The sequence below is a fragment of the Nelumbo lutea genome, chromosome 6 (assembly GCF_056320005.1).
Source record: "Nelumbo lutea isolate HS-2025 chromosome 6, American lotus-T2T, whole genome shotgun sequence".
NCBI lineage: Eukaryota > Viridiplantae > Streptophyta > Magnoliopsida > Proteales > Nelumbonaceae > Nelumbo > Nelumbo lutea.
Genome location: NC_142689.1, coordinates 63,731,855 through 63,746,738, shown reverse-complemented (window position 1 = coordinate 63,746,738; position 14,884 = coordinate 63,731,855). Strand labels below are relative to the sequence as shown.

At 39.1% G+C, this 14,884-nt stretch overlaps 1 protein-coding gene across 26 annotated transcripts in view; it reads right to left on the bottom strand.

Annotated features, from left to right (window-relative positions):
- The window catches only part of LOC148849244 (plasma membrane, autoregulation-binding site, misato segment II, myosin-like, tubulin/FtsZ protein), a 29,121-nt gene extending 14,669 nt beyond the window's left edge, over window positions 1-14,452 (bottom strand). Inside the window, exons 1-9 of one of the 26 annotated variants that reach the window (XM_088950267.1) lie at window positions 13,860-14,417; window positions 12,740-12,951; window positions 8,479-8,552; window positions 7,662-7,763; window positions 6,768-6,813; window positions 6,488-6,620; window positions 6,320-6,385; window positions 5,407-5,482; window positions 3,865-4,201 (exon numbers count right to left, since the gene is read on the bottom strand). In XM_088950267.1, coding sequence (XP_088806393.1) covers window positions 3,865-4,201; window positions 5,407-5,423 — 354 coding nt within the window. In that variant the 5' untranslated portion in view covers window positions 5,424-5,482; window positions 6,320-6,385; window positions 6,488-6,620; ... (3 more) ...; window positions 12,740-12,951; window positions 13,860-14,417. Of the gene's footprint in view, window positions 1-3,864; window positions 4,202-5,406; window positions 5,499-6,319; window positions 6,386-6,487; window positions 6,621-6,767; window positions 6,847-7,661; window positions 7,764-8,478; window positions 8,553-12,739; window positions 13,020-13,859 lie in introns of all 26 variants that reach the window. The other 25 variants (XM_088950265.1, XM_088950275.1, XM_088950260.1 and 22 more) reach the window with 25 other exon arrangements.
- Window positions 14,453-14,884: the final 432 nt, after the last annotated feature.

Sequence of the window (14,884 nt, the reverse complement as noted above, 5' to 3'; positions counted from 1 at the left end):
GGGGTCGACGGTGCCGAACTGGATCTTCTGTAGCAAGAGCAACCATTCCGGGGACTGTGGTGCTGCCTTCTTAATGTCGTCAAGCAGAGAGATCCGAGGTTGGGAAATGCTACACAGAATCATCGCGTCTTCATCTCGCCTAGACAAGGCATCAGCTGTGCGATTTGAGGATCCCGCCTTATATTCCACCCGGATGTCAAACCCGAGCAGTTTGCTAACCCAATGTTGCTGAGGGGAAGTGGTGAGACATTGCTCTAACAGGTATTTGAGGCTGTAATGATCAGTTTTGACGACAAACGACTGCCCCCACAAATATGGCCTCCAAAGCTGGACGGTTCGGGCAAGGCCAATTAGTTCGCGCTCATAGGCTGGAAACTTTAGGTGCCGATCAACCAGTCTGCGGCTGAAGAAAGCAATCAGGTGCCCTTGCTGCTGTAGTATAGCCCCGAGACCCACTCTGGAAGCATCGCACTCGACTGTAAATTCGAGGGCGAAATTAGGTAATTGCAAGACATGGGTGGAAGACAGAGCATTTCTCAGTGTCAGGAATGCTTCATCTACTGCATTGTCCCACCGGAAGGAATTTTTCTTCAACAGGTTGGTTAACGGGGCTGCCAACACTCCATAGTTCTGTACAAATTCGCAGTAGTAACCCGTTAAACCGAGGAACCCGCATAAGGCCTTGGCTGATTGAGGTTTGGGCCATTCTTTTATAGCCTGAATCTTGGAACTATCAACTGTCACACCCTGCCCATAGATGACGTGGCCGAGATAAAGAACCTGTCGCTCCCCGAAGGAGCACTTGGACCGTTTCAGGAATAATGTGTTGGCGTAGGAGCTCAAAAACGGTCCTCAGATGGTGGACATGCTCTACCCATGAATTGCTGTAAACGAGGATATCATCAAAGAAAACTAAAACAAATTTGCGCATATGGGGCTGGAATACCCCTTCATCAGTGACTGAAATGTAGATGGGGCGTTGGAGAGTCCGAATGGCATGACTAAAAATTCGAAGTGGCCATGGTGGGTGCGAAAAGCAGTCTTCTTCACGTCACCGGGAGCCATGTGAACTTGGAAGTATCCGGACCTAAGGTCCAACTTAGAGAAATACTGGGCACCATGCAACTCGTCCAGCAGTTCGTCCACAACAGGAATAGGGAACTTATCTTTGATCGCCCGATCATTGAGTCCTCTATAGTCAACATAGAACCTTCATGTTCCATCCTGCTTCGCCACCAACAGAACCGGCGAAGAGAAGGGGGAGTGACTTTTGCGTATGATTCCTTGGTTCAGCATCTCTGTACATTGTTTCTCTATCTCGTCCTTCTGTAAGTGAGGGTAGCGATAAGGCCGGACAACGACTAGTGTTGAACCCGCCACCAAAGGAATACGATGGTCGCAAGCTTGGGGAGGAAGGAGGCCCTTGGGTTCCTAGAACATATCTAAAAACTCGGCGAGAAGTTTTTCCATGGCTGTCGATTCTGTCTGAAGTGCATGAACATGTGGTGTCCTTTCTTTAACCCTGCAACCGTGCCATGAAACTTGCTTTCCATTTAGGTGGAAGATCATGGTGAGTGCGCTGAAGTCCCACAAAATCGGGCCTAGGGTAATTAACCACTTGACCCCTAGAACAATATCGAACCCATCCAATGAAAGTACAAATAAATCAGCAAGAAACAGTTCAGAATTGACCTGTACCGGCACGTCCTTACAAAATCCTGGACTGTGAACTCTCTCACCATTTGCGACGGCTACCTGTAGTCACGGTCAAAGCTCCATTGGCAGTTTTAACTGAAGAGCGGCATGTTCACTTATGAAGTTGTGTGTACTCCCTGAATCGACGAGAATGTGCACCGGTTGACCTGCTATTTGTGCCTGTAACTGCATGGTCTGAGAAGTTTTAATGCCAGTGATCGCATGGAGAGAGATCTCTGGCTCCAATATGATTGGTTCTTCTTCCTCCTCTTGTTCATCGATGAGGAGGCAAAAAAGCCTCTTGCATCTATGTCCTGCCGAGTAGAGGTCATCACAGTTGAAACATTGGCCTCTTGCTCGGCGTTTCGCCATTTCTGCCCTGGTCAGATGCTTAATGGGTGGAGCGGCCATGTTGCTACCTGTACTTGTCATTGGTCTAGAGGTGGTGGTGGTGGGAGATTTCAGTTCTCGGCTGATAGCAGAAGAGGGGGTCGTTGTTGTTGATCTTGGGGGTACCCATGAGTTTGGTGGCCGACCCACATTAAAAATTCTGCAGTTGAGCTGCAGTTTGCGCTCGAACGCGCAGGCTAAGTTCATGGTTGTGACCAAATTTGGGGGATTCTGCATCTCGACATCCACCCGCAGGGGTTCTGATAGCCCTGCCGTGAACATATCCACTTGCTGGTAGGGTCGCACGGAGGATGCCCTCACGAGTAGGGTTTGGAACTGTCGCTGATATTCAGCCATTGTGTCGGTCTGTCTAAGGTTAATCAGCTCACCCAGTGGGTTGCTGGTCAATGGGGGTCCGAACCTAAGAAGGCAATAGGACTTAAAATGGGGCCAACTGAGCCCGGGTTCTTGCTCTAACCGATAAAACCAAAGTTGTGCTTCCTCTGTTAAGTGAAAGGCGGCTAGACTTACCTTATCCCGGTCATCTATCCATTGGTTCCGAAAAAAATGCTCGCAGCGATACAGCCATCCCAAAGGATCTCTGGCGCCGTTGTATGAAGGGAATTCCAACCTGTTGTACTTGGGGACGACTGCGGTTCTTGGCTAACGGACTGCTGCTTGCCGGAAGACTCTGGCAGATCTGGTCGGTGGCCATTGGCAGCTTTCCCTCCTTCAGAGTTCCCTTCCCTGCAAAAAAGGAATAGCTCCATCAGGCGTCACAGCTCTCTCACTTCGTCTTTGATCTCACGGACTTCGGAGCTGGTCTCCACTAGTTGGTGCTCAAGGTCGTGGACCCTAGATGGTAGCTGCTCCAGATCACCCATGACGCTTTGCTCTGATACCAAGTTGTTGAGGGCTCGGGAATAGGATCTCGTCACGGGTCGGTCCACGGGGAAAACCCCCTGTTTTCCCTTATTCCTTCCTGCTCTTGATGAACCTATCTTGGCGCCTCTGGTGATTTGTTCAAGAGATCACCAATTCTCCTAACTCACTTCTTCAACTGAATATTCGACATCTCATTCAATAATGGGGTCTCCTTAAATAGGGAATTACAAGAGTCCTAATCAAAGGGAGTCTCCTTGCTGAATAGGGAAACTTCTAGTTCTGTCTTGCTAAGGATAAGACAAGCTAATCCTAATCTGATAAGCTACTAACAAGATAAGATAAGAGATAAGAACAATCAAAATGAGCTAGTCTAATCTAGATAAGGCTGTCGTTGCCAAACTGGGTAGGATGAGCATCACTGAATCACTGCTGCTGCTGGCGGTGGGTCAGGTGCCTGTTGCTGCCAGCGGCGATGGTACGTCTTCCCAAGGAAGGCGTCCATAACACTCTATTACTAAGATTAAATAATATAAACAGAAATGTAGGGTCAACAAAATAGTGATCTTGGGTCTCATGGGAAGGTGGTGCCTACTGTAATCTTTAAGAGGTCCCAAAACATTCACAAGTATAAAATATTTTCAGCAGTTTAACTCCATCCCGTAGTACTAACAAAATTAGTAATGTTAATCATATTCTTGCCAGTGGGATTAGAGATCTACTACTGCTCTTACACATGTATATGTCAAGGGTGTATTGTCTTTTCACATGTTATCTTTTAGTAGGTATACCACTTTACAAATACAGATGTAAGATTATTGGTAAAATTAGATATCTAACTCTACTCAAGACAGCAGAATTACAATTCCTCTGACAAAAGATAACAAATTTGAATACCTGAATCTGGTCACACTCTTCTACGAAGAACCGAAGCCTATCATTAATTTCTTCTCCGCGTAGTGCCTCAGAGAAGATGTCCCTTCCAATTCCATAATTGTCAAATTCTTGAGCATCCATCCATAACCCTTTTAATTCATATAAACTCTGGGGATGATAGTGCACTTTTGAAAAGTCAGTCCAAAAATGAACACCATTTTCTAGACATTCAACTATGTCTTTATCTTGGATATGATCATCCTCTTCAGCACTTGGTTTCCCATGTTCTTCATCCAAACGTTGCAAGAATAAATTCTTCTTCTGAGGATCAGAAACAAGTTTTGTAACATTACCAGTCCTGCACATTGGTATAATGAGAAGGTTGCCTTCAACATGTTTGCATGCATGACTTAATGAAAAATGACAAAAATAACATAGAGATTTCAAATATTTTCTTAAGGTAAACAAAATTTTCATTAAAAAAACAGAAACTACAAGAATGATGACCGGTAGACACAGAAGGAGAAACTAAACCTCCATCCACCCCCAACCCATGCCAAACCACTGACAAAACACTCCAGAAGACAAACATAGAGAGATGTTAAATATGACTGCCTAAATGAGTTAAGTCTATTTTTCAAGCGCAAAATAAAATGTATTTAAGACTATTGCTTGGTGCAATGGTAAAATCTAAGGCTTTATACTCAGGGCCCCTGAAATTTGATGGAATTTCCTTGGGCAACCCGGGACAGGAATAGGTGGAGCAATCAGAAACTCGGAGAGCAGGATCTTGACTTTATATTCAGGGCCAATTGGCAATACAAACTCTGTGAAGGCTGAATTCTTGGCATACTTCATGGGCTCCGGTTGACAAAGCAATTGGGCTTTAGACAGGTGGAGGTGGAAGGGGATTCAGAAGTAGTCATTACATAGGCTACTTGTAAGCGACATATTCCTTGGACTCTCAAACACATTTTCAGGGAAGTTGAAAGGATAGAGAAGGATTTAAAGGCTAACTTCAAGTGGATTAGGAGTGCAATTAGGCTAGCTGATTCCTTAGAAAAACAAGGGGTCGCAAGGCAGCAATTCTACTGGGCTTCGTTGTAATCTAGCTTGAAAAAAAAAATCTCAGGATGACACACATGAGAACATGGGTGAAGTCTGAGAACAGCCACTTCACAGAAAAAAAAATGCTGGAGATGAGGTAATAGCATGTCTATACTTGAAATTGAAATAGACACGCTCTTTGTGCAATAATAGGAGTTATAAATTTGAAAAGCTCTCCTAATGATCTTATGGCTTGGTTTCATAATATTGCTTCTAAAACTAAAAAAAAAAAAACAGTGCAAACAAAACTGTCAATAAGAGATGACTTGTCTTCTCTCAAAAGTGGACAATTTGTTTCAAGAATCCACTTTCATTATCAGCTTCCCAGAAATATATCTCTTAAGGTAAAACTACAAGCAAGAGCATATATCCTGGGTGTACATCATTGTGTTTCAAGCACACCATAATATAAACTGCATCAGGATATAAGATAATATGCAATAGAATAAGTCTCACCATGTACGAACATGCATTGGAGCAGATGGAATCTCATGATACAAGGAACCATGTGAACTAAGAGAACCAAGAGTTCCTGCAACTCAAAAAGACTTCAATGAAGAAAAAGTGTGAAAGCATACCCACTGATATTATTTCTCAGGAATCAAAAGCACATAAATGCGATATTTAATAGATGTAATTACCAAATATATGTTTGGATGTACAAGAAACCAGACACCACAAAGAAGAGGTGCCAAATTTTTTCTTTTAAATATGTATGTACAACAAAAAAAACAATGTGTGTGTTCATTAAAGATGAAAAAAAAATTATTACACAAAGCTTATGACAACACCTGCAAGCATGAAAACAATTGTAGGAGGAACCAAAACACAGACAAACCCGCCATATCAAGCCCAAGCCCCAAGACTAAGGCAATAGAAACCAAAGAAACCCATAGCTACTCCAACATAGAACCAATTCTTAAAAACAAATTATCCCAGAATCAGTGTTTTAAAAAAGTGCAAGGAACACAAGGGGCATTTTGCACCCAAGGTGCAAGGCAAGGCCTGTGCCTTTTTTTCAAAGCAAGGCACAAAAAAGGAAAAAAATGAAAAAAAAATGAAAAAATACAAAAAATAATAATAATAACTATTAAACATAATATTAATTAAAAATATAAGCTTAAGTTTTAAGATAAATGTTATAAAAAAACATATCAACTCAAATTAAAATACATAAACATAACATGTAAAACACATTCAACATGAAAATTTGAAAATAAAATCAAACATATAAAACATATTCAAGCATGTAAAACTCTCAATCTCTTTATTTTTCCCAAACTGCATTACTTCAAATAGTTTTTTTATCAGCTACTTCAAATGGTTAATGTGATGTTAAACATTTAAAATTCCTGATTCCACGAGCCACCTTTGTATCAAGCCGCTTGAGGTAAAGCCCAAACAAGTCCATGTTAGAGTCTTAATTTCTCAATCCCTACAAAAAGAATGATTTTATAATTTTAATTGTCTTTCAAAAATTGTTTTTGGCTCAAAAATTATCTCAGGGAAGGAATGACATAGAAAAGATTATGCTCACATTAATTTTCTGCTTGTATTTTGGGGGAAGGGGTGAGATAGTAGGTACAAATGCTCATGTTAAATTTCTGCTTGTAATCCACAACCTCTTGTTGTACTTGCTCTTAAATTAATAAATGAATTCTTCTTTGATACTGATCAAAAAAATAAAGAAAAATAAGCAACTCATTTAACATGAGAAACTACAGGAAAAGTAACATCATCTGCCTATAGATAATACTTTTTCCCTAGGAGGAAGACCAGCCCAGTTAATGATACAATTAACCGAGTGAAATAAGTACCTTGAAAATCAATTGAAAGCAGGCGAGGAGAATATGTAGGAATGCCCTGCATATGCTTTAAGGTGTAAGCAAATGACGTCTACAAAGAAACTTGGAAGTTTTAATAGCATAATAATTTCAAAAAAATATTGTTGCAAATTGAAATCAATGAATTTATAACATCAAGACTGTATTCGAAAATGCATGTTGTACAAGAAAACCATGCTAAGAAGTTTAAGAAAGAAAAACATAAATAAAAAAAAAAAAGAACAGTTAGAGAAGATCAAGATCAAAAGCACCAGTATTCCACAAGCAGTAGAATTTTCAAATGGTGATACAGACAAGATATGACAAAAAGCTAATTACCAACCTAGTTGTTCACATCAATACATACATTACAATAAATCCATGACCAATTGGAACCACTGATGTCACAATGCTATTCTACAAAAGCATTTTAAAAAGGGAAAAAAAAGAATAACTTGGATAATTCAAGAAGCCCTAAAGAATCTATCACCTTATAATTCTCATACTACCTTTAGAAGTTGAACGTTCTAGAAAGAACTCTAGTCTGTTTTGACACCTCTTTAATTGTGGCATTTTTGTGCTAATCTATTCGCTTATCATTAAATTTGCTCCTTTTCCAATGGTCTCTCTTTGTCCATCCAAAAGAGAAGGAAATGTTCAAATTAGTGCTTGCTATACCTTGAGCACCAAAATCAAATAATAAATGCATGATCATCTACTTAATTTACCTTAATACATACAAACAGTATATTTATCATAAAAAAAAGTGTACAAACAGCATAAAATACAACAGTAACTAAAGAAGGAATGGGATTTCCAAATCAATACACAGAACAAAGCACACATTTCTTAAATGATACTCTAGAGATTGACTTTAATAGGATCCACCTGTGGCATTTCGCCTGCACGATAGAACACATCCATATCCAAAGATTGATTCTTGAAGACTGGATCTCCATGAGGATCATCGACCAATCCAAGCAACTCATCCTTCAACATCAAGTCCATGGTAAGCTATCTAACTAATTCAACTACATAAATCAATTTACAGAAACATAATATAACAGATCATTACACAATCAAGGATCAAATAAGTTTGGCAAACCAAAAGGAAACAAGAAAAAAGCATTATCACAAAGAAAAAAGATAATCACCAAATACTCCTATAAGGTAGGAAATCCAAATCTTTAACTTGTAAAGAAGTGGAAGAAAGCCCCATCATGAAGGCAGATAGCCTATTATACATATGTGGACATAACAAGAGTTTCACATTTCAACAAGCATACAGGGTAATCTTTGTGTAAGCAGTACAAGCCTTCAAGGATACATCTAGCAGCTCTTTTTTGAGTTTAGTAATCTTTTTTCAACCATGCATACAGATTATAGTGTCCAGAAAGGATAATGACTCTTGTGTAGTATCTTATTGAGCAGGGATTTGTATATGTTTACCTTGTCTTTTAAAAAACATAAAATAAAATAAAGGGTGTTGGCCACGACAAGCTATCATAACCTACAAGCATGGAAACTGCTATAAATATACAAATTATACATGTACATAAGTAGGCATATGTAATTGTATATTTTGATTTGTCTTGCATATCATGCCACCTACCTAAGTTAACCAAAGGCTAGTTCAGACAATAGATTAATACATAAATTCATTAGAAATCAGGGCAGAGACTTAAAGCATGCCGCAAAACTCTACCTGAAAGTTCCAAAAATGAGATCCAATGAAGTTAGCAAAACTTCCAACTTGGATTGTTACGATCTCCCTCATGACTGTCCATCAAAAGAAAGTTTTACTAAGTGATGTGCTAAAAGCATGACATGACAGAATAATTGAACAGCCCTTATGCTAAGATAAAATTAGATGAGGAAAAAAAGGTACTGAACAATATAATTAGATAAGTATGGAGTCATCTTAAGTTGTTTTTGTTACAGGAATTAAAAGGATTGAGCAGTACTTTATTGTATTTTGAAAACCTTGAAAATCAGGACCTATATTCTCAGGGAGGAGATGACAAACAATAAAAATGAAAAAAACACAAAATTCTACAGTACAAATGTAAGAAGGAAGTTGACACCATAGAAATACCTTTCCAAAATTTATACCATTTGATGATCCAACCTCATGTAGCATCTCTTTAGATGCAGGGGGACGCCCTGGAAGAAATGGGTAGTCTCTTTTAAGGTTTCTTTCTTCTCTCCACCTAAGAAAAGACTACTCTGAACCTAGATTAACCATGACTGACTTGATGATTGGAGGGATCTTTTCTTTTTCTTTTTTACAGAAATAGAATTACCTTTCCAATAGCATACTCAATGCAATGGAACAAAGCCTTAACCATATGGGTTCAGCTATATGAATCTTGTTCAACCATTCAACTCTATCAAGAGTCATAACCTCTTTAGGTGAGCCCTCAGATAATTTATCACTATCAAAACCAGTATCTTTTCCAGCCTCCCTCTGCCTCTTCTAGAGATATCAACTTGCAATTAGATCAACTCCTTGATGTGCAATAGATAGTCTTCTAAGAACATGCAATAGATGTCCTACTTTTCCTTGTTCTATCACCTATTGAGGCTACTATAGATTTCCAAAAACGAAAAACTATACCAAATAGAATGTTCAACCAAATAATAAAGAACAGTAACATGTCTAATCTATTATAGTACTATAAGATTCATGTAACAACATAAGTAAATAACTAAAAGTGATCCAAGTGACCAAATATGAGTAAAAGATCATTTTTCACTACATGGGAAGAAAAGACAACCACATTGACATAAGTGGACAATGCCATGATGGTAATACAGCCGAATAATAAAAGGCAAAGACCATGAATAGTTTATCACAAGTAGACCTGTTCATGGGCCGGGTAGCCCGATGGCCCAGCCCACACCCTGGTTGGGCTTGGTCATGTAATTAGGCCCACGGGCCTGACCTCGGGCCTAACATAGTAAGCCAGACTGTGTTTCGGGCCGGGCTCAGGATTTGTCAAAAAAATCCGGCCTGAGACCGGCCCGACTCAGCATTATATATTTTATAAAATATATAATATGTATTTTATATATTATATAAAATATATAAATAATATAATATTTATTGAAACATATATTTATAATTTAATATATACATTTTTTATTCTTTTCTTTATAATCTCTCTCTCTCTCTCTCTCTATTCAGCCGCTTCAGCAGTAGCAACAGTATGGGCTAAATTTCAAGCTCGGGCCCAGGCCCGAGCTTCGGGCTTTTTATGAGGGTCGGGCTCGGGCTCGGGCCTTAGAAAAATCTGTTAATACAGAGTGAAAGCCCAGCCTGGCCCGGCCCATGAACAGGTCTAATCACAAGATGTATTTACAACCATAAATACGAGCTCCAACAAGCTTAGCACTATGTTTCTCTAATAAGCCATTTAAACCAATCAGCAACCAATAATTTAGGGGCTGTTTGGCATTGTTGTTGTTGCTTGAAGTTTCAATATTTGTACTTGAGCATCCACACAAGCACCATGTTGACATTTTGGTTTACCAAACCTACATGTTTGGTTGGGCAGATTCAACTATAAAATGTTTATACCATCCTTCACACAGGGTTATGTGCAAGCCACTTTTGGAGGATACACCTTTTTGACATGTCCTCCTTTATTGGGACATTTCCACTTCCAGTGTCCTATGTGGTGCCTAGTGGCACTGATGTGTGAGTTATGTACAAAAGGCCCTACTTTCCCCCAAATTCCAATGCTAAAAATCAAGTACAAAATTGCCACTTCAACCAACCACAGTACCAAACAACCTCTTAAACTCCCAGCTAATGCTTATAAAACAATAGCATATTTTTAAAAGTTGTATATCTGAATCTTCTCATATGAAGAAATATATTTATAGATTACAAGATTAAAATGAGAATGGAAGTCATGAAGCTTTTAGATCTCGTGAAAATTTCCACTTACATATCATATCTAACAAACAGAGAAAGGAATGGTGAAACAGGATTCATGTAGCTGACCCATATAGTTGGGACAAGGTGTAGATGATGATAATTATCATATCTAAAAAGCACAGCACAAACCTTACTATATAGGGGCACATAAGTTAACAATGTTTTGGTGGATACATATTTATAATGTTTCAAGAAAAACACTATGGTAACCCCTAGGATGATGGCAATGTCCAAAACTAATTTGAGAATACACGCATATAAAAAAAATCAGGATCCAAAAGTGGCAATATGAGGACCACCATTGTCCAATGACCAGCTTAATATTTAATATCATTTGTTTTAATGTTTTGACGAATACTAATCTTGTTACCAGGACAACAAGGATGAGAATGAACATGTGTATCTCCTTTGCCCAGCAGACCAGCATAGTATTTTTATACTCTTATCTGGATGATCCCATAGATTGTTGTGACATGTTGTTTCAAGCTTGATATGAATTAAGGAGTACAAACACTATGTCCAAAATAGCGGGAGAGGAAATTCAAAACACCCACCAACAACAAGTATTTAAAACAAACCAAAGGTTCTCAACATCAACAAAGAAATTTTTGTATAACTCGTCTCAATCAGTGGACTACAGATTCCTTTCGTTAAACAGAAGTAACTAAATAAGAGAGACAAATCCTAAATAGAAAATCAAAGACATACGAGATAAACAATTGGTTTAATGGGCAATCAAATTGAACTCAAAAATTAAGGTGAATGCTAGAATGGATTCTATATACTTGTAGAATTTACGTAAGCAGAGACCTCAAAGAGATTTAATAACTGCTTAAAAACAAAATATTGAAGAAATCATAAATTAATTAATCAACTGCCTTCTGCCTATTTCAATTTGCATCCGCTGCAGGCAAAGTAGGCCTGTCAATGATACCTGAAAATCCGAGCCCAAGTCGACATCCAATCCGATTATCTCGGATTCGGATGATGTGTTTATATAATCAGATTGGATTCGGATGTTGTGATCTACACCAGATTAATAATCGGATTGGATTCAGATTTGACCCCATCCAATCCGATTATATTATTGTTAATGTCGACTGTGTAGGGGTATTTTGGTCTTTATATTTATGTCTAAGGTTGTGATGTGTAATGTTTTGTTAGTGATTGTGTCCCATACTTAAGTAGGGGCATAGGAGTCTTTTGTCTTTTGAATAGAAACTTATAAATTAAAGCTGGCTGACTAGAGAGGTGATCAATCTCTCTAGTTCGAACCAGAATTCTTCTCCTTCTCTATTCTCCTCTCTTCTTCTACTTCTTCTTCTAGTCTTTCTATTACTTCTTCAACCCTCATTCTAACAGAATTCTAGTGCAGATTAGGTTTATAATATGGTATCAGAGCCACTGTGACAAAATCGAATCAGCCCAGAATTCTGATTTTCTCGCATCCAACCTAGGGGTTTTTTTTTCATCATCAGTTGGAGATAGGGAAAGGGGCTGAAAAGGAGTGATCGTCCTCTTCCCTTGGAGGTTTCTATGCCTCTGGTCAGCAAGTTTGTGGGATCACACCAGATTAATAATCAGATTGGATTCGGATTTGACCCCACCCGATCCGATTATATTATAATATTTATTGGCTTTAATATATAAGTTTTATATAATTATACTTAAAATATAAAAAATATATTTATATATATTATATTATAAATGAATTTATATATAATAATAAATTCAGTATGTTCTATTTATATTAATTTATTATATATAAAAGTTGAAAAGTAATTAAATTTTTTATTCTTTTGGTATTTTAAAAAATTAAAGTGGAGTCGGATTCAAATTTGAATCCGAGGTCTTCAAATCCAATTAGATTTCAGATCGGATTCGGATGCATGTTTTCAGTAGTTAGACCAGATGCGGAATTTGCTGAATCCGATCTGATTACAGCCCTATGGCAAAGGGGTTTCAAGACACGTACTTTCTGTTAGTCCATTCTAAAGAAAAAGCAAGGAAACATGATACTCACTGCTTTCTCTAGAGGCTGGGAAGAGTTGGAGAGGCAGCAACTCAAAACCCTTTTGCACCAAGCAAGCAGGTACTCATGAGAGAAGGTCGCGGTGACAATGATGCTCACTGCTGGATTATTGAAACTCGCCAAAAGAGAGAAACAAAAGTCAACTCGAGGCTTAAATCTAAGCATTCAAGTAGGGTCACACCAAAACCCACGGTCCTGTACTCCTGTTATACACTATAAAAAGCTGTATGAGCCACTTCAGATCTGCTAACCACAAACTGATCCCACACCCCTGCCCACAGAACCAAGGTTTTAAAAGGCTAAAGGCAGAGGTGAGAATTAGATAACCTAGACATACAAACTAAAATTGCTTGTAATATTTTATTTATGCATTAAAGATACAATTAATTTGTTTCCTCACATAAAAAATTATTGTTTCATATCAATTTTTTACATTTACTTTCATGTATATATTTTGTATGTTTTACTTTTTTTTATAATTTTTTAATGTTTTACTTTCATATATATTTTTTAAGGATAAAAGACTTAAACATACCCTGGGTTTTCATAAATTGGCTTAAACATACCCTGAGCTTTTAAAATGGATTTAGAAATACCTTGTAACTCTTTTACCCTTCATTTTCTTTCAAATTTTCAAAAAGAACCAAATAGAAGTGTGAACGTCGGGAAAATGCTCAGTTCACTTCCATGGCCAAATGAATGGAGTCGCCACCCATCAGAGTATGATGGGTGGCGAAATTGCATTCAGTAAAATATCTTGGGATTAATAGTGACTCCATACCATCCGGTAAAGATAAGACTATTCTGGGTAAGTTGAGAAAGAGAGAGAGAGAGAGGGAAGGGATTAGACACCCCTCTCTCTATCAGAGCCCCCACCTTCGGACTCAGTAAACTGGTTTGAAGAGTGAAGAGACACGCTAGTTCCTCGGTCACCGGAGAACACTCCGATTGCAGAACTGAACCAACGAGAAACGACCACCAAAAGCAAGCAAGTCGACAAAAAAAAATAAAAACAGAAAAATAAATAAGCAAATGGAAGACTAAACTACATTAGCGAACTGCTAAATCCACTTCAAGCAAGGGAAGAAGAGGATGAGGTAGTGGATTTTACCTCCTGTGACCTTAAGAATGGAGATGCTGCAGAGTTCGCGTGCAGAGGTTCAGCGTGTAGCTGGATTTTTTATGCTGCCGAAACCTTAGCTCGCGATGGCAGAAGGACGAATCTGAGATACTAGGAACGGCACTAGGATCTGTAGTGGGTGTGATTGGCAATGACAGTAAAGGCGGCCGACGGAAAGGGAACAACTCCTCTCCCCCTTTTCTTCTTTCTCTGCTCTTTTCTATCTATCGCCCTCAGAGGAGCTTCTCCCTCTTCTTCTCTAAACTTCACCTAACAATCTCTCTTTCTCTGAAAACCCTCTCTGTTTTTCTTCTCTCACTCGAGCTCTCTCTCCCCTATTCAACTCGGGGGTTTTCATATACCCTCGAGCTGCTCTTCCCCTCCACTTCGCTCTCTCTCACAGTCTCACCTATTCAACTCGGGATACCCCCGAGCTTGTCTCCCTCTCCTTGTTCCTCCCTCAGCTCTTTCCATTCGGCAGCCCTTTGGCTTCCCAAAAGAAAAACCGACGAGAGAAAGACCTCTCCTCCCAACTTCTCTATTTCGACCTTCTCTCACCCGACCCTTCTCTCCTCTACTCCCCCGTTCTTGGAATGGAGAAGGGTAGTTTTGTAATTCTGGTAAGAAGGGCAATTTGGTGATTTGAGGGCTTTGGGTTTCGTGACAGTTTGGGGCAAAAGGGTATTTGGGTAAGGGTACATTACGAAGGACAATTTGAGTAATTTTTGTGAATATGGGCAGTTCGGGAATTTGGAATGGAGGGTGATTTGGCCCGACCTCATAAACGGGTGACACGTGTACGTGACTCAACATGAATAACAATTCAACATGAGCAGATCGGCACATGGACGTGACTCAATGCAGATGACAGCTCAGCAAGTATCAGATCGCCTTAGAATGAGCTCGAGTACAACAATGACCCGAGTTTAAGGTACTTCGGGTTGGGTCCATCGTAGTTCGTGAACTAAAACAACCAAGTTCACGGCAATTTAGACCCAAGCAAATGAGCCACCCCG